At 40.9% G+C, this 26,688-nt stretch overlaps 1 protein-coding gene across 2 annotated transcripts in view; it reads left to right on the forward strand.

The window, feature by feature from the left end:
- Positions 1 to 583: 583 nt before the first annotated feature.
- Kbtbd12 (kelch repeat and BTB domain containing 12) overlaps positions 584 to 26,688 on the forward strand; it is a 71,451-nt gene continuing 45,346 nt past the window's right edge. Inside the window, exons 1-5 of one of the 2 annotated variants that reach the window (XM_029478866.2) lie at positions 932 to 975; positions 6,563 to 6,697; positions 9,380 to 10,553; positions 14,484 to 14,754; positions 17,158 to 17,308. In XM_029478866.2, coding sequence (XP_029334726.2) covers positions 9,490 to 10,553; positions 14,484 to 14,754; positions 17,158 to 17,308 — 1,486 coding nt within the window. In that variant the 5' untranslated portion in view covers positions 932 to 975; positions 6,563 to 6,697; positions 9,380 to 9,489. Of the gene's footprint in view, positions 976 to 6,562; positions 6,698 to 9,379; positions 10,554 to 14,483; positions 14,755 to 17,157; positions 17,309 to 26,688 lie in introns of both variants that reach the window. The other variant, XM_021164116.3, reaches the window with a different exon arrangement.

Genomic DNA, 26,688 nt, shown 5'->3' on the forward strand with positions numbered 1-26,688 from the left:
CAAATGTGTGTTAACTACACTAAAGCCATCCTGGTTCGTTTTAAGCTACCTGACTTAATACTGAGTCTTTAATCACAAAATAGATGACGCTCTATGACATTCTGAGGGGTACTCCCCATTACTGAAAGCACCCTGAGAACAGAATTAATCTTTTCGCAGGATTAGGGGACACTTTCCACTTACAGGAAATCCCCCCTCCCACATCAGGAGCTGAGTGCTGAAATTCAGTTGCCAGCTGTAATAAATAAAATAAAAATATAGAAAGCCTATGTTCTGTATTGAAACCAAAACCTGTTTTTTGGTTTCAAAACAATGAGTTGCTTCTAAATGTGGACTGGTCATGCGATCTCTGGAACATATTATACGAAAAAAGAAAAGAAATACCACTTGTATGTCTGGATTTTATATTTAACTGGATTCCTGTGTTTTATTCAGCAACCCTACCGTAGGCCGTACTCAATAAGATCACACAGAAGCCTCGGATGAGCTTTGCAACGTTTAAAGATGAAATGAAAGACCTGTCCCTTAAAAGATCCGATTTCCAAATTCTCTTTTCAAAGGTGTCTTTTTGGGCTCCTGACTGACAGAACACCGTTGTCCCTAAGCGCGCGGTGTGGCGCGGGAAGACCCCCGCGCAGGCGCAGAGCACTTGCCGGTGAGGGACCTCTGGGGTCAGTGTGGAACAGGCGCGGGAAGACCCCGCGCAGGCGCACACTGCGGCGCGTGTCCCGGCCGCTTCCCGCGCGGAGGCCGAGCACCTGTTACCTCTGGGTGGCCGCCAGCGCCCTCCTCGTCCTCGCTGGGACGCCGCCTGTCCCTTGCACCCGCCTCGCTCCGTCTATTTATAGAGTTTGTCCGCCCCGGCCCATTTCGGGTAGTGTGGTCAGTCAGGCCTGCCCGCCGCGCCCTCGCGACTCCGCGTGTGCCTAGTCACGGCGCCATGGCGGCGGAGCGAGCCGGGCCGGGCAGCAGCGAGTAAGTAGGGGCCTAGAGAGGGGGCGCTCCCTCGGTCGGCCGGCCGGTGTGGGGTCAGCGGCCGCTCCGGTCTCCCTGCGGCATAATCCATTTGCTAGACCTCCAGGATAATTCCCTTCCCTAAATGACCCGCTGATTATTTTGCGACCCCGCTAGACTATAAATGCCATCGAGGTAAGGGCTCTCCTGCCTTCTCGGAGCCCATAATGAAGCAGGGTTCGGTTCGTTTAAATTCAATCAGCGCTGAATGTATCCCTGGGCGGCTCTCTTAACTTTAAAGCCAGGAATATAATTGCCTTGCATTTTCCCCACATGATTCTTAAGAGGAACTAATGAGCTATAATGCATATTAAAGCACTCGGAAAAAGTATAAGGAACTGGGTGAATGCAAAACATTGCAAGCACACCAAAGGAAAGAGAAGAGAACGCTTATTTGTCTTTATCATCTCTGTGACTCATTATTGCAAGCCTTATGTATGTCTGAGGGTGACTTGTTCATATTAAACAAATCAGATAAACGACATCAGCAGGGAAAGTTGAGTGTAATTAGGGTGGTATGCATATTCAGCCATTTCCTACCGATGGCAAAAGTAGGACTGGGGAAAGCTGGTGATGGCAGAAACAACATACAGTAAGAGTGTTAGGTTGTAAACCAGCGGTCACAAACTTAAATGGCTGTAAAATCACCCTCAAGAAGAGAAATAGGGAAGGCACCATAAATAATGGCTGACACTTAGGGCTTAGCACGGGTGGGCAGATGTGCCAACTGAGAAGCTGCAGCTGGCTTTTAGGTCACTTGGAAATAAGCCATTGTTGCCATTTTTTTTTTATATAAATGCGGGAATGTTTCAAGTTTGCTTCAGCTGGCTGTTCCCCAGGAATGAGGCCTCTATCTCAGAGAGCAAATAATGACTGTGAATTAACTTTGAGGGTGGAGGTCAAAAGTAGATGTCATAATGCCACAAATAAAGGGAAGAAAGTCTCCTGGAAGGATTTATAGTTGGACAAGAGGATAATAACTTAAAGCATGGTTTAAGCAAAATCAGAATCTCCAAAGCTAACATATACATGTAAAGACACAAAGAGAGAAGGGCAGACATAGTGGCACATGCCTTTAATCCTAGCACACAGGAGACAGAGGCAGGCAAGATTGCTGTGAATCAGAGGCCAGCTAGGGCTACACCTAGAAAAACCCTGCCTCAGAAATATTTATTCAGATATAGGAGGGTAAGGATATTAGGAATGATGTAGTACTAAACAAAGCATTAGTTTGATCAAACAACCATACCAAGCAACCTTTTTTTTAACTTACTCACTTTACATTCCCCTCCCTGTAATCCCTCCCACAATCTTTCCCCCCTCCCTCCTCCTCTTATTCTCTGAGCAGGTGGAGGCCCTCCTGGGTATCACACACACACACACACACACACACACACACACACACACACACACATCAAGTTTGTGAGGCTAGGCGCATCCTCTCCCACTGGGACCAGACAAGGCAACCCAGCTAGAAGAATGTATCTGAGATACAGCAACCGCTTTTGGGATAGCTTGGGGATAGACTCTCCCTCCCCCAATGCTCCTGCTCTTGTCAGATCTCTGAGGCTAAGCAGGATGGGGCCTGGACTGGAGACCAAGCAACTGTTCCATGCCAGGTATCAACACAGACACGGAATAGAGAAGTGAATAAAACATGAAGTCCTTTACTTCAGGAAATGTTATCTGCGCTGAATTCTGAAGAACTGGATGGGAGAAGGAGGGTATTCCTGACACAGAGAATTACGTGTATGCATTAGAATTGTTAGCCCTTTGACACTATAAAAAACAATGAGGAGCCGGGCATGGTGGCACACGCCTTTAATCCCAGCACTTGGGAGGCAGAGGCAGGCGGATTTCTGAGTTCGAGACCAGCCTGGTCTACAGAGTGAGTTCCAGGACAGCCAGGGCTACACAGAGAAACCCTGTCTGGAAAAAACCAAACCAAAACAAAACAAAAAGGCTTTCTTAATAAAAGATTTTGCTTTGGAACTGGGAACATTAGAACTGGGACATTATTTTCTGATGTCATAATTGTTACTATTTCTTAGTTTGTTAACAAAAGTCTGTTGAAGGCATTTTGGAGAAAACTAGATTTTTGGAGCCCTGTCCTTGTTACTTTTCTGCTCTTTAGCTGTTTTTGTTTGATTGGATGGTTGGTTGGTTGCTGGGTTTGTTTGTTTATTTGTTTGTTTTTTCTTTTTGAGACAGGGTTTCTCTGTACAACTGCCCTGGCAGTCCTGGAGCTCACTTTGTAGACCAGGATGGTCTCGAACTCAGAGAGAGTACTAGGATTAAAGACCTGTGCCACTATGTCCAGCTTTTCAGGTTTTTTTTTATAAATAAAAATCCAAAGCTTTGATGTTGATCATTTTTACCATAATTGTAACCTATTTACTGTACCAAATATTTTTTAAAGATTTGTTTGTTTGTTTACTATACTTATACATAAGTACACTATAGCTGTCTTCAAACACACCAGAAGAGGGCATCAGATCTCATTACAGATGGTTGTGAGCCACCATGTGGTTACTGGGATTTGAACTCAGGACCTCTGGAAGAGCAGTCAGTGCTCTTAACAGCTGAGCCATCTCTCCAGTCCTGTACCAAATATCTTTATGGGAGAAATAAGCACATAAGAATTCTGAGTCTAGTAACTTTCGCCATCACACAGGTCAATGCCGAAGAAAGGAACAAAGAGGTGGGGGTATCGCCACAAGATCTCAAAGCTGTTGTCATGCAGACCAGAGAGGAGGTTTCTGTATTTCCCAGTCACTCATAAGTAGAGCTGCCTACACTTTGATATGTAAATTTACAGTATATGAAAATTCATAATTTATATATTATTTTTCTGCATATGATATCAGGTAATTTACAGATATCATTTGCAACACAGCTAAGGTTTTTGAAAACCATAAGTAATTGATAGTAATACAATCTTTTATTCTAAATACATTTTATGGGGTTTTCAAAATATACAAAGGGCATAAAGAATAATGAAGTGTGGATTGAGTCCTCACAGTACAGCAGGGAAATTAAACATTTATATAGTTGAAACGCCTTGTCATTCTTCTGTTTCCCTGTCTTCTACATCTCATGAAAGCAGCAACTCTCCTGAATTCAGTGCTTATAAGTACCCTTCATTTCTTTATGTTCTATTACAGTTGTATGGGTTCTTAAAGATACATCATTTAAACCTTTTTATTTTGGTGTTTCCAATTTTACAGAAAAAATACAAGAATTATGTTTAAAACTCCTGTAATACACTATCAAATTCATCATATATTTATGTCATCATAATATATGACTTATACTTTATTAGAACAGTATACTCCATTGTATATTTTAAACACATTATGAATGCAGCATGTATTCTAGTTATTTTGTAACTATTTTGATACATGTAGATCACATTTATTCATTTTTCCATTATACAATATTCTTTTGAGTGAATATGTTATAGTCTGTTAATGGATATTAAGTTGGTTTTTACTATTTCAAACAGCGCTGCCGTGGATTTTAATTATTTTAAATTCTGCTAAAGATGGAGAATTTTCTTAGAAAGGTTGGTCATATATCAATCATTATTCAGAAAAATCAGCAACTGTAAAGATAATGGAAAGATGATAAAATCAAACATCATGAAAGCAAAACATTTGTGATTTGAAAAAATTGACATTTTTGCCCTACATTAAATTTATAGGAGTACACATCTCTAAACTAAATCGAATGGACCTGGGTGTAGCTGCACTTTGGATTCGCAGAGTAATTAGGCTTTATTCTTGTGACTTATATTTATCTTTGCTACTCATCTTTCTCCATTATTATGGGTACTATTATTATGAGTGCATCAGTTCAGCCTGCCATAAATTGGAACAGAGAATAACTCCCCATTGATATCATTGAGAACATTTATATAATTTTGTTTTGCTGATGAAAGGAGAATGCACTCTCTGCCCTCATTATGAGAAAAAGTTGCTGTCAGCTCTCTCCATTTATGAGCTGTGTCTGTATCCACTAGTGACTTGTATATGCACCAAAATTATTTTCATTTGAAAAGTGTTTGTGAAGGTATGTCTCGCCTTCACTTTACCAAGTAGATTTTATAAAGCGAATTACATATTGTACATATATAAATAACCTTATTCAGTTCTTCCACCTGTTCTTATTCTTATATAATTCTCAGAAGAAATCCCAAGTGAAGAAACTAGAACTTAAAGAGTCTATAGGACATGTTCATATTACTTCATTACAGTAGACCAGGAGTCAGATTCTGGCCTCAGGAACAAGCCCAAGGCCACACCCTTACCCATGGAGAGTGTACTGAGTACTCTGTACTGTGTACTGAGTACTCTGTACTGTGTACTGAGTTTGCTCAGTCACTGTAATGGTAAAATCAACCTATTGTCATTTTGAGAGCTAAAGATTAATGAAATCAAGAGTAGGAAAAGTTAAATCATTTTAAGATGACAGTTAGTAAACAGCTAGCCTCTCCTCCATTGGCCACACCAATACCTTCTGTGCTCTTTAAATGTAAAGAAAAAGAATATTTTTTTTTGGAGTGTGGTAGCTGATTTAACACCCAGGCTTCCCCGCTCCCATAATTTCAACCACCAAATTAATTTGACCTGTAAAGCCATAGCAATTAGAATAGCTTCCAAGAGTTTATAAACAGCAATTAGAAGGAATAGGTCCTTGTGTGTCCATTTAAAACATTCATAGTAAGTGATTCATCAAAATGTTTGAAACTGTTGTTTCTGTTTTAAAGTAAATTGAGTTTTTGCTTTTGTTGTTGTTATTTGCAAGCCAATGTTGGAGAAAAAAGAACCACATCTGAACACACCATTTGTTCGAGAGACTAAATACAGATATAAATGATGTAGGCATATAGATATGAACAAGCAGTTGATTTTTTTTCAAAACAGAGCCAACCCTTTCTCAGAACTCTTCAGCTGAGTTTAGGAAAAGAGATGGAGATTAATCACCCAGACAGGATAGTGTCCTACTCACAGTCTAGAGAGTGGATTTATTTATAGCTTTGGAGCAATCGGCAACATGCCACTGTTTTTGCACAGTCTATGAGCTACGAACGGGTTTTTAAATAGCTTTTAAAAGTCAAAAGAAGAATAATATTTCATGACACATGAAAATCGGGCATGTTAAATTTGTGAAATTCAAATTTCAGCATCCAAAATTCGTCTTACTGGAGCCCAGTCCTGTTCATTTGTTTATGTTTTCTTTCCCTGTGGCTGCCTTTGTGCCGTAAGAGCAAAGTTGAATGGTTGTGACAGAGCCCAGATGGCCTGCTTGGCATATCTACCATGTAGCCTTACTTTTCCAGCCCTTGCACTAGAAGGAAGAAGGATACAGACTTTGGGGTCAGATAGAACTGGGTCCACAATTCAGTCTCTTTCCATGGCAATGCCTTTGCCATTTTTATGAGAAGCCAATAGACAAGATCTCACCATGTAGTCCTGGCTACTCTGAAACTCAACGTAGATGAAGCTGTACTGAGCTTTTAGAAATCCTCCTGCCTCTGTCTCTGCAGTGCTTGGATTAAAGGTGTCTGTTACTGTGCCAAGCTCGACTGGTGCTTTCTATGAAGGAGGAGCAAGGATCCAAGATTCCGATGATGCTACTTGACAGTATGGTATCTGAGAATATAAAACTTCAACCCAATGCTGTACGTAATCCCACAGCTACCTTAACCAACTTTTCTCAACATGTCTTCAGATGTCATTTATACAAGTAAGGGTACTAGATTACAAATAATAGCATTCCCAATTCAAATTAGCTTTAACTGTCTCAAAACTATAAACCCATTTTCAAACCCACTGCTCTGGACACTCTGACTCCTTCCCTGAATTTGTTTTGTCCTGATGCTGTCTCAGGGGCATGGCTGCAACAGTGTCTAACATGGACATTCCAGCCATGAAGCCAAGACCTGAATGTCATTGCTATAGTCACCCTTGGGTGTCGTACCTGCCCTTGAACCAGTAACACTAATAAGGGATATAGGGTCGGCTTTCCCCAGGCACACCAAGGTTAAGATAAGTTAGATACTAAAGGAAGCCCAGCATCATCCAACATAAAATCTGTAAGGTATCACCTGGAGAGATGACTCAGCAGCTAAGAGGACTGGCTACTCTTCCAAAGGATCCAGGTTTTATTTCTAACATCTACACGTGGCTTACAACTGTATGCAACTCCAGTTCCAGGGGATTAGACAACTTTTGCCTGAATTCTGTAGGTACCGCAGACGCAGACACAGTGCACAATTATACATGCAGACAAAAATATCTATATACATAAAATAAAAACGATAAATTTAAAAAATTTAAATACCACTTGTGTCATGTTTATGAGCAAACATAGATCCATTAGTTATTTAACTTGAACTTCTTGAAAGTAGTGATGCCTGATTGTTTGTTTTTTAATTACAATAGACAAATGTAGTACCAAACAGCCCATCAGGTAGAATTTGGCTCCATTCTGTATATGTGAGATCTGAGGATTATAATCATAAGCTTTGGGTCCCAAGCATCTGAGCTCTAACATTATCAAGATCCACGTCTAGGAACTGGCCAGCCTGCCTGTGCTGTAGGAGATCAAGGGCATCCCTTCTGGAAGGTGCACTTGGCCTTCTGACATCATGAATGCTGGTATCCTTCAAGGGATTCTTACATGTCAATACAAGTAAAATACTAGACCTTTCCAAAAACATTACTTCCTTAAAAGAATTCTTATGTTCTGGGCTAAGGGTGTCAATCCATGGTAAACAGCACCTGTGATACCCTGGGCACAATTCTCAGATCTGAACCAAAACAAACAAACAAACAAACAAAAACCAGAGGGTTTTTGTTTGTTTGTTTGTTTGTTTGTTTGTTTTTTACTCCAAGTAATAGCTGATGTGATTATGTGTCAAGACACCTTTATAATGTGATTTTGGCTAGTCATAGTGGGCATAAGAGAGTTCAGACTCACAGCAATCTCATAATTGCCCATAACTGGATACTCACAGATAAATAAAATAAATTTAAAAAATCAGAAGTTTGCTTTTAACCAGAAAGCCATCTCCAAGAAAGCTTTAAGTGTTATGGAAGCAAAACTGAAGAGGCAGTGCCACAGTGTCCAGCTGGTAGGGCTTTGTGGCCATTTCACTCCTTAGCTCTGATGGCTGTTATGGCATATGCTCAGCCCAAGCGCTTATTGGGTCTTTATTTGTCACTGTGCAATTAGACATCCCTGCCATGTGTATATCACTACCTCTTGAAGTGAAATTTACTTCAATCCTCAAAAAAAAAAAAAAAAAAAAAGATATGTCATGAAATGTCTAATTCTTTGCAGGGCTATAGAAATTTGGGGAGTCGCTACCATTTCTCACTAAAAAATGCATCCTGTTCTTATAACTGCCGCCTTTCTTATGCACTCACTCTGCCACAGTCACCATCTCACTGCCTGTGGCTCTGTAGCCAAGTGAGAACTAGAAAAGGATGTAGACACTAGGACCCTCTCCTCACAGGAGCTCCTGGCTCTGGGAATGTCTTTCTTTAAATCAAAGCAGCTAATTAACTTCCTTGAAACCTCGTGTTTGCATCGCCTGGGGAAGGCGAAGGTGACACCACCAGCTTAGAGACTTTTTAATTAGACTAGGGCTTTTAAAGGCAAGAAGCAATTCAGACGGTGCCTCTGAGAAATGGGAAACAAAGAAAAGCTGGGCAAGGAAGAAGCACACATTTAGGTTTAAGTTTTAAATATCATGAATTCTCAGATCAGCAGATATTGGCTTGTACTTTAAAGCTCAGAAGAAATGAAATTTTCATTACCTACCAATCTGAATAATCTTTCCCATGTCAAAGTTTAATCAGCATGGACTTTGTTTCAGTCATCTCACTTCCAGGGTCTATGTAACCCTAAGCATAGTCATATGGATTAGTCATTATACATATAGTTACATGCTGTAGAGGACTTGAGTATAACCTGCATGCAACACTGCATCTCTTTAGAAATGATATTAACTGATACCTCTGAATCCTCAACCTACAGGGTGGCCCTTCTGAGAACTAGAAATGGAATTGCAAAATGTGTTTATCTTTTTACTTCTTTCTTCCTTCACTCTGAGACTCTCCAGTCCTAAGGGGCAGGGTGGTGGGAACCACTGACGATTAGAAACTATTGCAGCAGCAGTTAATAATTGATGATTTACATATCAAAGTCTTCTTTGATACAAAGTACTTGTCCTAAATTGCTCTGTTCTGAATGTATAATATTTATTTGTAAATACTTCTTAGCACTCATGCTTTATGTTAAGTACGGGGAATTTTTTTTTTTCTTAGACAAAACCTGCTTCTTTTCTTACCCACAGGAATGCTTCGTGGCATCTCCATTGATTTGAGTAATCAGAAATGCAAATAGCTCCTCAGGAATCAAGCTAAGCTCAAAGAAACCTTACTTACCAATTTCAAGGAGTATACCATGGAGTGCAAGACTAAGGGGAAACACCAGCATAGCTTGAACTTACTAGATAAAATTAAGAATATGAAAGAGTTAGAAGAAATGATTGATGTAGTGCTCATAGCAGAAGAGGAGAAATTCCCTTGCCACAGACTGGTGCTCGCTGCCTTTAGTCCTTATTTCAAGGCTATGTTCACCTGTGGGCTACTCGAGTGCACTCAGAGAGAGGTCATACTCTATGACATCACAGCAGAAAGTGTGTCAGTGATACTAAACTACATGTACAGTGCTGTCCTGGAGATCAATAACGCCAACGTACAGACTGTAGCCATGGCTGCCTATTTTATGCAGATAGAAGAAGTCTTTAGTGTGTGCCAAAACTATATGATGGACCACATGGATGCCTCCAACTGCATAGGAATTTATTACTTTGCAAAACAAATCGGAGCAGAAGATTTATCGGATCAGTCGAAGAAGTATTTATACCAGCACTTTGCCGAGGTAAGCCTTCATGGAGAAATACTCGACATAGAAGCTCACCAGCTTCTGGCACTTATTAAGTCTGATGATCTGAATATATCCAGAGAAGAGAGCATTCTGGACTTGGTTCTGAGATGGGTAAATCATAACCAAGCTTTGCGCACAGAGCATCTCGTTGAGCTTTTGAAGCAAGTCAGACTGGAACTCATAAACGCTTCCTTTCTAAGACAGGCCCTCAGAAGGAACACGATGCTCCTTTGTGATGGCAGTTGCATTGATATAATCCAGAATGCGTTCAAAGCCATCAAGACACCCCAGCAGCACCCCTCCAACCTTCGCTATGGCATGGAGACCACCAGCCTTCTGCTTTGCATTGGGAACAATTCTTCTGGAATCAGATCACGGCACAGGAGCTATGGGGATGCCAGTTTTTGTTATGACCCTGTGTCACACAAGACCTATTTTATCTCATCACCCAAGTATGGGGAGGGTTTGGGAACCGTGTGCACTGGGGTAGTCATGGAAAACAATACTGTAATTGTGGCTGGAGAAGCAACTGCCACTAGGCTCTCTAGGCAAAAGAGCAAGAATATTGAAATCTATAGGTGTGTATCTCATAGCAGGTTTGGTATTTTTTGTTTTGTTTTGTTAAGATAGGGTCTCATTATGCAGCCATGGCTGTCCAAATACTCTCTGTGTAGACTGGGGTGGTCTGAACTCACAGAAACCCACCTGCCTCTGCCTACTCAGCAGTCTATATTTGTTTTAAATCTTGTTTTGACATTAGCAGTTGAAGAAGTACTGTGAGGGATCACATCTTAAGTAATATATAGTAAAAATTTAATTGAAGTCATAGAAGTAATATATAGGACATCATATTATATATGCACAATATCAATATAGCATATAATATTTATAAGTCATTGATATTTTAAAATTATTTTCTCTTAATTGTTTTGTGTTGTTATTGTTTTTGTTTGGCTGCATTTAGGCGGTGCTAGGGATCAGACTCATGGCCTTAGCCATACTGAGCAAGTGCTCTATCACTGAGTCCCACCCCCAGAAGTTTCATTCTGTGTCCTCAATTTGTGAATCTTCCCTAAACCTTCAGCATTACAGAACTTTTGAAGAATGCCTCAATTATAGTAAAAGGAACAAGAACACTTGCTCAGACATAGTTTATTGTCTGTATTGTAACTGTGAAAACACATTTACTTTATGATCTAATTGTAAATATTTCTGAGTGCTTACTGTTTAAAGCTAACTACATGAGTATGAAATATACACATAGAATACCTTCTGCAGGATCCTTCCCTTGTCAGATCCCTCTTGTCTGGGTTTATTCGGATTTTTCAGTCAGAATACAATTCTTTGTGACAGGAAAAAAAATGGGGCAAAGAAGGGACTTAGAAATCTACTGTTGCTTCATCATTTATTAGCCCTACACATCTGTTCTGAGCCTTTTCTGTCTCTTTTGCACAGTCATGGCTTAAGGAATATGTGTCATCTCCTATGGTTGGGATGGGTTGCAGAGTCCTGGGTAAATGGCCTGAACCCACAAGCATGTCACAGGCTAAAGGAGCATCCTTCCTCAGAATTACCAGTAGACTGCAAAGTGGATATGAAGACCTTTCAGGAGGGGCAACTCTGATTTTCCTGACAGGATTCTTGTAGTTCTGTTTCCTGCTGTGGCACAGGATTTGTGATGGTGCCCTTTCTATCTTGGGGCCTTAATTAAAGAGCCTTGGGCTCCTCAGATATCTCTTTTCCTCCTTATACAGGCTACTCATCTCTCACCAGACTGTTGTTAATAAGTATCAATGCTGTCACGTGTTTTATTCTGTTCTGAGCCTTATAAACATCTTTCATCTTCATTCTAAAGCCCTCTTCCCTTTCTTGCAGCAATGTCTACCTGCACACTCCCTCATTTCCTTTTTAAACTATCTTAGATTCAGCCAGGGTCCTGTCACCAATAGCTCCTTCACATTGGTCAGAATTATGGCTGAAGTTACTTGTTTCTTCCACCTTTAATGTTGATGTGAAATTGTCAGAAAGGCAAGTATAGTCAGATTATCCAAAGCATTGCTTTGGGTTTAAGTGAGACATACCTCCTCATAGTTGTCTACTACATTGAACTCTGGAAATCCCTGAGAGAGTCCTGTCTCCCTAAGATCCTTGTCTCACAAGACTTTTAATCTCCTAGCTTCACTGCAAGTCACTTTGGTGGCAATTTTGTGATAAATGAGGGAAATTAATTGTCCTGTGTTGGATCCTTGCAATATTATTTTATAATAATAATACTTTATTATTTTAATATTATTCCTTATCACTTTGATCTTTGTACAGATGCTCTTCAGAGTGCCTAGGTTGCATGGTTCATAGATGTCCATGCAAGTGTATTCTTCTTGACTTAAAGTAGAAAATGGACAAACAGCTTTGTAGGCCATTCCTTTCCATTTTCTTTCTTCACCTTCCCACTTTGGCATATGAAATAAGTGAGCGTGTACGAATTTCATACTGTCATGTATTCTTAAACTATGCCTCAGAAAGCCCAAACCCATATTTGGTTCTATTTATATATTCTCTCACTGAGTTCTTCTTAAGAGACACCAGCATATAGACATATGATCATCCTCATCTTTAAAAATCCATACAACTGAAAATTAGTGAAAATACTCTCTGCAATTCCAGGAACTCTGGCTTCCTTTCTAGAATTGCATAGAAGGCAGCCGCTGGAAGGTTTGATAAATCTTCCTTCAGCAGTGACAAGCCACACATGTCTCTATGAAAGGAACATGCCTTTCAACTTCCCTGTCAAGCCTGAAGCAGAATGTTCTCTGGAGAATGTGAGAGTTGGCCCAGAACAAGTGGGAGAAACTCTGATTAGATGACTAACTGTCGAATGTTCCTTAAAAACTGCACTTTGTACAAAGCACACATAAGTGCTGCAGGCTTGGTCTTGTCTCCAAGCAGAGCACCTGTTTTGTTTTCTCTGTTTGTTTTTGTTTGGGGTGGGGGTTGTTTTGTTTTTATTTTCCCTGTTTCTGGATTCTGTTTTTATGTTTCACATAAACTTTTCTATATTTTTCTGAAACATTTAATTTCAGATATTTTATCCCACTATCCTGGTAATTGTTTTTGTCTCTCTCCTACCAAATGTCTCAAATTACAATTGGAAAAATACACTTATAAACCAAGCATGATGGCACATATCTATAACCAACCATCTGAAAGGTTGTAGCAGGAGGATGGAAAGTCCTAGGGCAGCTTGGGCTACATAGTGAGACTTTATTTATTAAAAAAAAAAAAAGTATCATGAAGAAAGTCAAAAGATAGCCATAAACTAGTACACTCAGGGGCTTTATAATATACCTAGTAATCAGTTACTGTGTTGGGTTCCAGAAGGCACTGGCATGACACCTATCTAAGGATCCACATCTGAGACCTCTTCTAAACAGATATAACTATTCAAGAAGGAAATTACCCAAATAATCATATCTAGTAGATGAAAATAGACATTAGATGCCCAATAGACATCTGTAGGTGGGTTTTTACACAATGCTCTTGACCCATTTTTAAACCAAAATTATAACTTAAATAACAACCAGGCGAGGTGATGCACACCTTTAACCCCAATGTATAAGAGGCCAAGGCCAGCCTGGTCTCCAGCCAAGGCCATTATGGTCAATAGCCAGGGCTACACAGAGAGGCCTTATTTGTTGTTGTTGTTGTTGTTTGTTTGTTTGTTTTGTTTAATCTACCTATGTAGAATTTACAGTTAGAAATTCTAAATTGATATACTTTAAATTCTCTGCCTTAAAACCATGATTTCTTCCATATTGTACTTAAGTAAATTATCCAACTATTCAGGATATTTTGTATTTTTGGATTTTTTTGTTTTGTTTTGTTTTTTGTTTTTGTTTTTGTTGTTGTTGTTTTGGTTTTTTTTGTTTTGTTTTGTTTTTTGGTTTTTGAGACAAGGTTTCTCTGTGTAGCCCTGGCTGTCCTGGAACTCACTCTGTAGACCAGGCTGGCCTCGAACTCAGAAATCCGCCTGCCTTTGCCTCCCAAGTGCTGGGATTAAAGGTGTGTGTCACCACCGCCTGGCGATATTTTGTATTTTTATGTCTTTATTCTTTTATGTTAAAGTTAAAAAACTGATTTTCTGAAAGATTTTTCTATTCCTGATTTCCTTTCCCAGAATTAGGAAATGTTAAAGACTAGTCTGAGTAAGGTGTACTTTTTCTACATGTCTGTTTTCCAAGGAGATGAAGAATATGTTTCAGCACATTATGTTTTGCTCATTGATCCTTAGAGGAAAAAGATAGCACATATATATTACCATCTTTTCCAGTTAGAAGAGCTGTGTCACATTGTTTTCTGTTGGAAAAAAAAATGTGTTTCTTGGGTAAGTTGTTGCCATGGTAACTCTAATCCTGGATCTCTCTCTCTCTCTCTCTCTCTCTCCATTCTCTCTCTCTCTCTCTCTCTCTCTCTCTCTCTCTCTCTCTCTCTCTCTCTCTCTCTCCTTGCAGGTATCATGATAGAGGAAACCAGTTTTGGGAAAAGTTATGCACAGCTGAATTTCGAGAGCTCTATGCTCTGGGCAGCATCCATAATGACCTCTATGTCATAGGAGGACAGATGAAAATTAAAAACCAGTACCTCATAACAAACTGTGTTGACAAGTACTCAGTAGATCAAGACAACTGGAAACGAGTATCTCCCCTTCCACTGCAGCTGGCTTGTCATGCTGTGGTAACAGTGAACAATAAACTGTATGTCATCGGAGGCTGGACCCCTCAGGTTAAGAAATTCCTTGCATATCTACCTGGTGTGGCTGGCTTTGCTGAAAAATGTAGCAGTCGTTGAGGAGTAAAGATTATGGCTGAAATTTTGACAAAATGCTTTTAACCCCATACACTATAAACTTAATTCTTGAATGTGTCAAAGAAGTTTTAGAAAATTGATCTTTTTTTAAAAAAAGTGTTATTTATAGAATGGGTGCATTTAGTACTCATGCTATTCTATGGACTTCATAATTCTTCTCCTACTGGCTAATTGGTAAAGATCCTCATGTCAAGGAGTAGTTACAGCAGCATCTAAGTAAATGGAGCAGCTGGATCCTCATTCCAGTCCTTCTGTCTGACCACTGTGTGACCAGTGGCCACAGGTCCTTCCCTCTGACCACTGTGTGACCAGTGGCTGCCAGTCCTTCCCTCTGACCACTGTGTGACCAGTGGCCACAGGTCCTTCCCTCTGACCACTGTGTGACCAGTGGCCAGTCTAGGCCATTTTGACATTTATGATTCTTGCTGAAGGGGCTGAGGAAATGTTTCAGTTGGGAAGCTGCTGTTGTACAAGCATGAGGACCTGAGTTTGATTCCTGGCACCTATGTAAAAGCCTGTAATCCCAGCACTGAGGAGCCAGAGACAGAAGCATCCCTGGCACATGCTGGCTAGCCAGTTCTGTCAAATTGGCAAGGTCCAGATTTGGCAATCCATCTTGCCTTAAAAACATAAGACAGACCCTTCTGAGGAACGCTTGGGCTTAACATCTGGTTTGCATGTGCACATGTACATGGACACCCACAATGAACATGAGTAAGTACACACACAACACACACACACACACGCTTACCATAAATGGGAAAACAAAATATTGATTCCGTAGTGGCACAATCACTTCCAAGAAAGTGTGTGACTAACCGTTAACTGTTCTTGCTGAGCATAAGCAATATCAAGAGAATACTGTTGACAGTGAAGCCCAGCAAAGTGATGGCAAGTCAAAGCAGAGGTCAGCAGTGGGGCTACAGTGTCCTTGTGTCCTTTTGGGGTCCTCTTGGATCTTTGGCATTTACAGTGGTGTCCTTTATTCTTGCCTTCCTATTTATCCCGGTACAGATAACTCTCGCTTGCTCTTTGGATGTCTCTGTAATATAAATTTATTTTTGCCTGTAGTTTCTCTTATTCTATAAAATTTGCCTCATTATGAAACTTATGCTTTTGCATTCCCCTCATAAGCTTGAAAATCTTGAACTTATATATGCTTTATACATTTCTACCTGTGCTGTAGATCAAACATAGTACAGGTTTCATCACAGCAAGTCCTTGCCATTACCCTTAGGTAGGTACATTTTCCAAAACTGTCCACCTTCACAGTGAATTTACATGCCTCAAAACAACTTGGCAGGTTTGCCTTACTAGAGTGGGGATTAAATACCTGCATTAGAAGGAAAGTTAAAGCAGTAAAGAAGGTGGTTGTTACTTTGTAGTCTCTGGATGCAGGTTGTGTAAAGAGTCAGTCTCACTGGGCCTCAGGCACAGCACATGAAAGCAGGCTATTGCCCAGTGTCCAGTGCCCAGTGTCCTCACTCCTGTTGTCCTTAAAGGTGTTGATAAAGTGAAGTGCACGCAAGTTTCCTAAGGGTGGCAATGGCGTCTTTGTTGTAACTTGAACCTAAACAAGAGACACATCAATCCTTAGCTTGAAGTTGTTTTAAAGTTCCAGATATATATTAAAAATAACATTATATTATCTAAAAGTTTATGGGTGAAAGCCATAAACTCTGTATCTCTGTAAGAATAAAATTATTCAGTTTTTACTAATTAATCATTAAATAAATATATAAAGTTGGTAAATATGTAAATACAACCTCAAGTAATTTATGTTAATCCTATTATCTTAAAAATTGAAATCAGGATATTTACATATAGTTCATAATTAGGGTCTAAAATCCTCTAATTACTAAAATAGCAAAAGTATTTTGAAACTTTATAGGTTAGAAACTTTCATAGGGTAAAAATATAAAGAAAATGTATTATGGATTATTAAAATTAATTCTTCATAAATACTGTTAAAATTCACACCGTGAAGTTTGCTAAGGATAGGATTTACTTTATACACTGCTCAAGAGAACACGCTTTGCTTTTTATAAAGATTTTACAATTGCTTCATTTTTGCTGTCTCAATGTGAAAATCACTGATTGCTATAAATCAGCATGTTAGCCCCCCTGCACATATGAATCCCTCTGATATTGACAGAGTACTTACAACCCCAAGTCTCAGGGCTCGGCAAGTTTGTGAGTCTGAAGGAGACCGTTAACCTCCATTCATCACCTCTGCCTCTACTTTGATTAATTATATCCGCATGCTCACAAAGGCCTCTAAGTGGTCTGCTGCTACATTTGCTGTCATATTTCATACAGATGGATCTTCCTGATGAAGAGCCTGATCGATTAAGCAACAAACTGTTGCAGTATGACCCCAGCCAAGATCAATGGAGAGAGCGGGCACCCATGCGGTACTCTAAGTACCGATTCAGTGCAGCCGTCGTCAACAGTGAGATCTATGTTCTGGGTAAGAAACAGCAGATTGCTCAGAATATAGCCACTTTTATTACTCCAACAGTGTGTTCCTGCAAAAGCAGAAGGATCCTTTCCTCTTGTATCTTAGTTTAAATATATATGCAGAAGTGGTGAAAAGGCATTTCTTGTCTTCTGGAGCAAACGTCAAATAAGATTAATTCTTAGAGGGCAAAACTATTTTTATGGCATCTTCAAGGGCCTTGAAATGCAGAAGCAGCAGTGAGCCAGCCTATAGAGCACAGGCTCATGAAGTAGAGAAGGCTTTGTCCATTTTCAGTTGGTGAGATGTGGGTTTGCAGCCTACCGTGGTTGTGTTGTTGAAGAGAACGCCATGGCAGGGTAGACTGCCCCAGATTTTGCAGTTTTCATTTTGCCCAACCTTCAAATTTCTAAAGACATACTACCAAGTAATGTTTCCATGGATTCATTTCCCCTTCTACTCTTGAATACGTGTAGTCTGTACTAACAGACTACTAGCAGGGGCTTGTGAAAGACTACAGTTCCCTAGAAATTTCTATGGATGGTAAGAATGCCAGAAATCTCCTGTAGGTCCCCTTCCCTTCATCTTCCTACTTCATCTCATCTTAGTCCTCAGAGCGTGAATCTTCTTTCTCACCTCTCCTTCTATCACCGTATCATACACCCCACCCTCCTCCCCAGAGTAGGGAACACTGCAGTATGAGGCTGATTGGATGGCTACCGAGTTTGGGTCCTCTCCATCCTTCTGTGTGCTGAGTGGCTGGCTGGAAAATCAGGAGGTGAAAGGAGGCAAAGAAATGACAGCTCTTGAGTAAAAGCAAACCAGGCCTCTAACGGAGACGATTTAAAAAAAGAAAACACAGGAAATGCAGGCTGTTATCTTGGGCTGTTTTCACAGCATGGGACAAAGCAATTCATATACCCAAATATTAAAATTGTTTTATTTAAGAATAATTATGAAACATAATTTATGATTATCTCAGTTAAGAGGCTCACAATTATAATTAAATTTTTCCTCTAGATAAATATAACTTTATGTTATAACCAGAATGAGAGCTCTTCCTTACAAGGAACCTCACCTAGGCTGGATGCGTAATGAAATAATAATTCTTTTGGATGACTGTGGGAAAGGGCACCTAGAAGCAATCTCAGAAGGCCTCTCCATGGCATGCAGAGTGTCCACTGGGTGAGCAACTGGTAAATGTAAAGAGCATTCATGTCAGCGGAGGAAGGGCATAAGCTATGCTTCAGGAAGGAGGCGGGGTTAAGGAGCAGGAATGAGCAGGTAGGGAGAGTGGCGGCTGCAGTTTGGGGTAAGACAAGGGTGACCAGAAGAGAGGATAAGAGATGTGGAGTGAATGATGTGCATAGAGATGAGCCGGCAGTGCAGGCGCACTGTTCCCTGGCTCTCCTCATCACTGTGACTAAACACCTGACAGAAGCAATGGAAAGGAGGGAAAGTTTACTGTGACTAGTGGTTTACTGAGGCTCGTGGTTTCAGAGGGATTTCAGTCCACTATAGAAGGTACCTGATGGTGGTATGTGGCAGAAGTTCACATGGCATGGACCAGTAAGCAAAAAAATGACAGAAACCCGTGGTGGTTATGACTTCTAAGTCTCACTCCAAGTAACCTACTTTAGCCAGTGTCTTAGTCAGGGTTTCTATTCCTGCACAAACATCATGACCAAGGAGCAAGTTGGGGAGGGAAGGATTTATTCAGCTTACATTTCCACATTGCTGTTCATCACCAAAGGAAGTCAGGACTGGAACTCAAGCAGGTCAGAAAGCAGGAGCTGATGCAGAGGCCATGGAGGGATGTTCTTTACTGGCTTGTTTCCCCTGGCTTGCTCAGCTTGCTTTCTTATAGAACCAAGACTACCAGCCCAGGGATGGTACCACCCACAATGGGCCCTTCCCCCTTGATCACTAATTGGGAAAATGCCTTACAGCTGGATCTCATGGAGGCATTGCCTCAAGGGAGGATCCTTTTCTGTGGTAACTCCAGCTTGTGTCAAATTGACACACAAAACCAGCCAGTACAGCCAGGCAGACCCTGGGTCCACCACCTTCAAAATAGCACCACAGGCTGGAGACCAACTGTGAGCCTTTGGAGACATGTCAGTTCAAACCCTATCAACTGGAAACCACATTATGGAGGCCATGAAGACTTAACATAGTGAGCACTGAGAAACCACACGGAAGCAAGTTGATTAAAGGATGTTTAGGAAGACTGGTGCAATGAGGCTAGAAAGAACAGAGCAAAGGCCAGGAGAAGCCAGAAGTGGGGAGTATCTTAGTAGCTTAGCTCTCACTTCTACATACCCAGGACCAGAAACTGGATCCATAACCGTCCCAATAAGTCTTGCCACCTATAAACTTTACCCCCAAAGAGTCACCCTGCCCAACATTTGTGCTTAATTTAAGCTCATATATAAGCTCTGTAGTGATGTGAAACTCAAGCTGTTTCATTTCTGTGGTCTTAGCTGTAATTGGAATTGGGGAAAATATTATACAGAACCCTAACATTGTTGGTCTGAAGGACTTACAGAAATAAAACCTCACCGTTGGTTATTGACTGTCTGTATCAGGGTAGCTACATACACCCACTGTGCTTGGAGATCCCTGCTAATTACTATGAACCTTATAAGGCCTCTCATCACTCTCTCCTGGATTTAATACACCTCCTGTATAGACTACAGAGTATCTCTCAAAAAGCAGTCAGTGGTACCTCCTTACCAGAGAGGCAGCAGTATGTTAATGTGAGGAAAGCTTTAGCCTCATAGTGGACGGAACTAAAATCTTGGCTTCTCACTGACTCTGGTCTAATAAATACTTTATCATTGTGAATTAAGATGTATTCAGGATACCTGCATTGCGAGTGTTCAGATGCTGTAACAGCCTTTCATGAGCCTCTTGATGTTACAGACAGATATGAGGATCTGCACTATCCCCTACATCTCATGTGTTGAAGGCCAAGGCATCGCCATGTAGACTGTTATGAAATCATAGACATATCAGAAGATGAGTCCTAGTGGGAAGAGATTACATCATTAGACTGCGGTGTTGCAGGGCTTAACTGGAAAGTATATTCCAGGCAAATTTTAGGTGATAATAACTTAGCAGTATTGATCATAGACAAAATCTACTTTTAGTCAACAACAAAAATATCCAGTTTCCAGCTGAGGTAAATGGAGCAAGCACAGTAACCCTATCTTCCCATTAAAAAGCACTGCAAAACATGGCTGAAATGTATGCAAAAGACACTTGAGAGGCAAGTGCACTGGGAAGGAGCACTGGGGCTGCTGAAGCACTCAGTTTCCCTCCTGTGTCCCCTAACCTGGGCTCACCACAGCTGAACCCAGAAGACCATATTGTGCAGACAGAACTCTGAGAGAAGCCATCAGAGGGCACTGCACATGCTGGGACTCTAAGCAGACCCTAGACCAACAGTGCACAGAAAGCAGATGGAATCTTCCGTCCTGCGCCTGACCAGTTCAAATGTTGATGAGGGGGCAAAGAAGAAGGGGAAGGGAGAGAAGACAGGTGAGAGGGAGGGAGGGGGAGAGAGCAGAGGACAGAGGACCATTGTTATCACTAGGGTTTAAATAAGCCCTGGAACATTATGATCAGAATACCCAGGACACAGTTCTTATTCAGCAGTAAAAAAAAAAAAAAAAAACCTGGAAAATCTTGAACCACTTGGAAAAAGCAACAATAATGACAGAAAAGGCATAAACGCATGAATCATCTTTCAAAGGCCTTAAAACAGTTCCTCTAAAATGCTAAAATATACATATGCATATTATATATGTATTTATAGATAGTGAACATTCTTGAAATAAATACTAAAATAGAAAAACCTCTGCAAAGAAGTAGAAGATGTAAAGAAAAACAAAATAGAAATTTTTAAACAGAAAATATTGTTGCTCAAATCATGAAGCTCAAGGGATGGATGGATGCAAAAGCTGAGGGCAGGTGACAGGGGCAAGAATCAAGAAATGCAAACATGTATTGTAGGAGCTGTGGAGTCTGGGTGGCACAGAAAGGTGTTAAAACCAGGGGAGCTGCAGACCCATTCATTATAAAGGGCCTCTGAGTTATGTCTCTGGGACCCCAAATACCAACAGTGTGGCCCCCTCAAAATTATTTAATATGAAACTTATTTTTCTTTATTTGTGCATTGTTGTTTTTCCTGCATGCATGTCTGTGTCAGAATGTCAGAAGCCCTGGAACTGGAGATGCAGACAGTTATGAGCTGCCATGTGGGTGCTTGGAATTGAACCCAGGTCCTCTGAAAGAGCAGCCAGTGCTCTTCACTGCTGAGCCATCTCTCCAGCCCTCAAAATTACTTAATAATGTCTTAAGAGCTTCAAATATGTTTAAAGTTATAAACTCACAGCCTCAAGAAGCTGAACAACCCTAAGTGGAATAAATCCATAAAGCCCACACCCATGTTACGTTGCCAACTAGCCATAGAAAACCAAAGTGGGAGAAGAGCAAGCAGGCAAAAATGCTTGAATTGTGTACCAGGGGAACACAGTCTGGATGAATAGAGATGTGTGCTCAGAAACCACAGGAGCAAGGAGGCAGGCAAGCACAGCTAAGATGCTAACAGAGATGAACCATCAACCTAGAATTCAGCATCCCCCAAAAGCCTCCATCACGAGTGGGCATAAATAAATGTACTCAAAGACAAAGGGAAGCCAAGACACTGGATAAGAATGTGTCTGTTAAGGGGAGTGGTTCAGACAGAAGGGAAGGGTGCCAAGTGCAAACCCAGGCAAGAGGATGGAATGAGCATAGCTTAGCAGAATGGCAAATGTCTGGACAAGTGCAATGTCCTGCTTTGGAGTTCTCAAAAACATATTTTTGGACTAAAAGTAAAAACTGTCATATTTTACAGTTTTCGGTGTAGATAGATAAGAAGAATGAGACACGTTTGTCTAGTGTACGAGGATGCATGGGGGACCTGTGAAGCCCTGGTTTAAGGTAGACTATGAAACATTAAGCATATGTTCTGGTGAGTGCTGTGTCTCCCACCTGTAATCCTCAAACTTGGAAAACTGGGGCAGGAGGATTGCTACAAATTCTGTTGAAGCCAGCATGGGCTACAGTATAAGACAGTCTCAAACGATAAGACCCCAAAATACATATTTTGTAAACCTCAAAGAAAAGAAAGCTATGAAGGGAATAATGTAAAAATGTCAGTAAATACATGCAGTGACTAGAAAGATGCTGAGTAGCTTTCGCCAGTCTCTCTATTTCCCTACCTCTCCAGCTCTGGTAGCCATAACATCATGCGGCGGGTTTTCTGATTCAACATATGAAAAGCCCTGGAGAATGTGTCTGTTTCTTGTTTCATTTAGTGTAAGATCTGCCAGCCTTACCCATGTTGGTACAGATGCCAGGATCTCCTTTTCATTTTTCTCTGTGTATGTGTGCATATGGTGTGTATCTGTGCATATGGTGTGTGTGTGTGTGTGTGTGTGTGTGTGAGAGAGAGAGAGAGAGAGAGAGAGAGAGAGAGAGAGAGAGAGAGAGAGATGGGTGTGGGGTGGAGGAAAGAGAACATGCCTTGTGCATGGAAGTCAGAGGACAGCCCTGGGTGTTGGTCCTCACCCTGCCCCTTGTTGTGAGGCTGTGTCTGTGGTTTTGTGCTGCCTTCACTGGGCTACCTAGTCTGCAGGCTTCTGGAGATCTGCCTGCCTCTACCCTCACCCCAAACTTCCCAGAAGGTCTGCTACTTTACCCATTTTGTATGTCTATTCTGGGGATTTGACTGTAGGTCCTTGGATTTGTACAGCATGCATTCTGCCCTCTGAGTCATCTCCCCAGCACAGAGTTCTCCTTCCTAAACTTAAATATTCCTTCATTTCTAGCCTGTCATCCATTAGCAGACACTTAGGCTGTCTCTATATCTTAGCTATTGTTCGAAGTGCTGCAATGCAAGAGCACACATATCTTTTTGAAGTGCTTTTCTTCCCCCACAGAAGAGGAATTTCCCAGAAGAGGGATTCAGCGTACTTTTTTTTTTCAATTTCTAGAAATCTCAATACTGTCTTCCATAGGCTGTACCAACTGTCATTCCTACAATCCACATTCAAAGTCGCAGCTCCTCCACATCCTTGCCAACACTTGCCTTTTAGCCTTTGGACAGCAATGTCCCTAATGGGTGTGAAGTGACCTCACTGTGGTTTTGACATAGTGAGTGCCTTTCCTCATGTTGGATACCATATGTCTTCTTTGGTGGGGGAAAGGTTTATTTGAGTCCTTTACTAATTTTGATCAGGTGGTTTGGATTTTTATTATTGGGTTATAGAAGTCCCTTATATTTTGAATATTAGCCCTTATTTTATTTTGTTGGTTGCTTCTTTTGTCATACAGAAGCTTTCTGTTTTGAGGCAGTCTGTTTTGGTCTTCTGTTAGTACCTCAGGTTTGGGCATTGTCTTTAAATAATTATTTTCAAGACCAATGTAAAGCAGCCTTTCCTGTGTTCTCTTCTGTGACTTTCATTGTTTCAGGTCTGATGTTTTAGTCTTTAATCCACTTAAGTTGATTTTTGTGTATGATGCAAGAAGGGGCTCTCGTTTCTTACATGTAAATATACAGTTTTCCAAGCAGCATTTGTTGAAGAATTTCTCCTATCCCAGCACCTTGTCAAAAAACATTTGACCATATGCTCAGGCTTATTTCTGGGCTCTCTGTTCTGTTCTGTTGGGCTATGTGTGTATTTTTGTACCAGAACCACTTTGTTTTGGTCATTATAGCTTTGTAATGCAATCTAAAATCAGGAAGCTGTGTGCCAGGTTCCTTATTTATCAAGATAATTTGGCAATTCAAGACCTTTTATAGTTCCATATGAATTTTTAGATTGCCTTTTCTACTTATGTGAACAGTGTTGGGATTTTGATGAGGATTGCATTGAATTCTTATGTCACTCCAAGTGATGCACACATATCAATTCTCTCAACGCACGAAAAAGGAATATTTCCCATTTATTTATGTCTTCCTTCATGTCTTTCATCTGCATTTTGTAGATTTCATGGTTACAGTTACTATTTTATCCTTTTTGATGCTACTGCATATTGGATTTCATTTTTTCAGATAAGATGTCCTTAGCACAAAGAAACACAATTGATTTTTCTGCATGAATTTTATTTCCTAAAACTTTACTCAGCTTATTAATTCTAAAATTTTTTATAGACTCAGAAGTTTTTTTACACATAGAATGGTGTCATTTCTTAGTGAATAACTTATGCCATTTCTCATCTGTTTTCTCTCTCTAAAAAACATTTATTTTTAAGTGTGTGTGTGCATGCGTGCCTGTAGGTTTGTGTGCATGGGTGCAGTTGCCCTCAAAGACCAAAAGTGTGCATCAGGACATTAGATCTCCTGGAGCTCGAGTTCCATATGATTGTGATCTGCTGGATGTGGGTGCTAGGGACCCCAGTTGGGTACCCTGGAAGAGCTGTGCAGGTTCCTAGCCAATGGGCATCTCTCCACTGACTGTTTCTCTTACTAGTGTTTCCCGTGTCCTGCTGCATAGAAATAGGAAGAACTGCAGCCACACCTCAGGCCAGTTCTCCTGGGAGAAGCTACTCCTCGCTGAGTACAGCACTGGCCTCAGGATTTTCACACAGCTTTCCCTTTGTTAAGGACATTTCTTTCTGTAGATTTTGTTAACAGTTTTGTTTTTAAATCATGTTGAACTTTGTTAAAGGATTTGTGTGCAATATTGAAGTGATTTTGAACCAGTATTGAATGGTCTTAACTTTCCATTCTTTAAATATCAATCTTGTGCAGGAATAATTAGCTTATCAAATAATAATTTAAAAAAATAAAAATAATTAGCTTATTGTACAAAGCAAGCTATCGATGTTCTGTGAACAAAGGGTGTATTTGGGGTTAACATTGGTTACCAAACAGGCAATGGGTTGCTGTCACCTACAACTGTGGCTTATGTTTCTTACTGACATGGCAATGTCTCAGGCCAGGCCTGGAGGAGACTCAGTAGTGTGAGTCAACAAACTGCCCTTCAGTTAAGTAGACTGCCTGCCTCTCTCTGAGGCCCCAGAGGCATGTTTACCAAAGGAAACTGTTGCTGATTGTGTAATCTTATCAAAAACTAGTTCTGGGGCCGACTTATCATGTCTAAGGACAATTGCCTTTTCCTAGGAGTGCAGGACTTTTATATAGCCCCGTTTAGATGTTTTCATCAGTCAAACAGCAGAGGAGACCAACAGGAGCTGTCCAGATCCCATCACAGTTGCTCATTCTCCTTAAAGATGGGGGTTTGCTTGTGGGTCTGCGTGTTGATCAGCATGAACTCATCCTGCCTTTGTCTAAAAAGCATTTGTGGAAACATTTGCTAGGTCAGCTGGCTGTCTAGATTTAAGACTTGATAAACACATCAAACCATGCAATGCTGTAGTTACCTTGTGTGTGTGTGTGTGCACGTGCACACGTGTAGGTATAGATATAGATGACTGCAGTCTGGTGGAGTGATCTAGGTCTTTCCAGGTCTATTGATGAAGTCAAGTCCCAGGAATGCCTTCATGCCTCCCCAGTGGCAGTTTGCCTCTCATCTTGCTTGGAGAGAAGTTGATCTGAGAGTTATCTGTGGTGCTAATGCAGCTTCAGATGAAGTGTCCACAGTGGCATGGTCCTTCATAGCAACAGAAAACTCGAGGCTATGCTTTGGTCCATAAATTCCTGAGCAAAGAAATTAACTTGTTGGCCTGTGTCCTGAGAGGCCTAGGGTGAAGTTTGAGGACCACCAAAGTCGAGCATGCCTGTGGCAGGGACTATTATCCGTGGGAATCTATTGTCAGTATTCATTTGTCTCAGGGAGGGCTTATCACTTTAAATTCTCTCAGAAAACGAAGTCCCTAAAAGTATTATAGGGAATTAGTCCTGGTGGACACCAGAGCTGAGTCCCAGAGAGGGAAACAGAGAAGCATGTGATCTCTGTGAGCAGCAGCACCTCTGGCCTTCTCTTTGGGTCTCATAGTGGTCACCATTCTATTCCAGGATGATTTTATCTCTCCCGTCCCTCAGTGCAAGCACGTTTTCTCTTTGTTGTGTTTTATCACCATTGCCAACATTGGTGTAAAATGTGTCTATACTACATTCCAAACTAGCCACCCAAGCAATGTGTTAGGAGAACCAGATCACTAAATTAGAACTGTCATCATCATTTAGTAACTACTAAAGAAAAAATACCATTAGGGATATCTTTTTAAAATTTATTTTGAAATCATTTTTTACAGTCCAGACTTTATCCCCCTCCTGATCCACCCTCTGACTGTTACACATCTTATACCTCCTCTCTGCCCCATCTCCAAGAAGATGTACCCCCACCCCCACCAGACCTCCACACTCCCTGGGGCCT

The sequence above is a fragment of the Mus caroli genome, unplaced genomic scaffold, assembly GCF_978045245.1.
Source record: "Mus caroli unplaced genomic scaffold, Mus_caroli_1 scaffold_7, whole genome shotgun sequence".
NCBI lineage: Eukaryota > Metazoa > Chordata > Mammalia > Rodentia > Muridae > Mus > Mus caroli.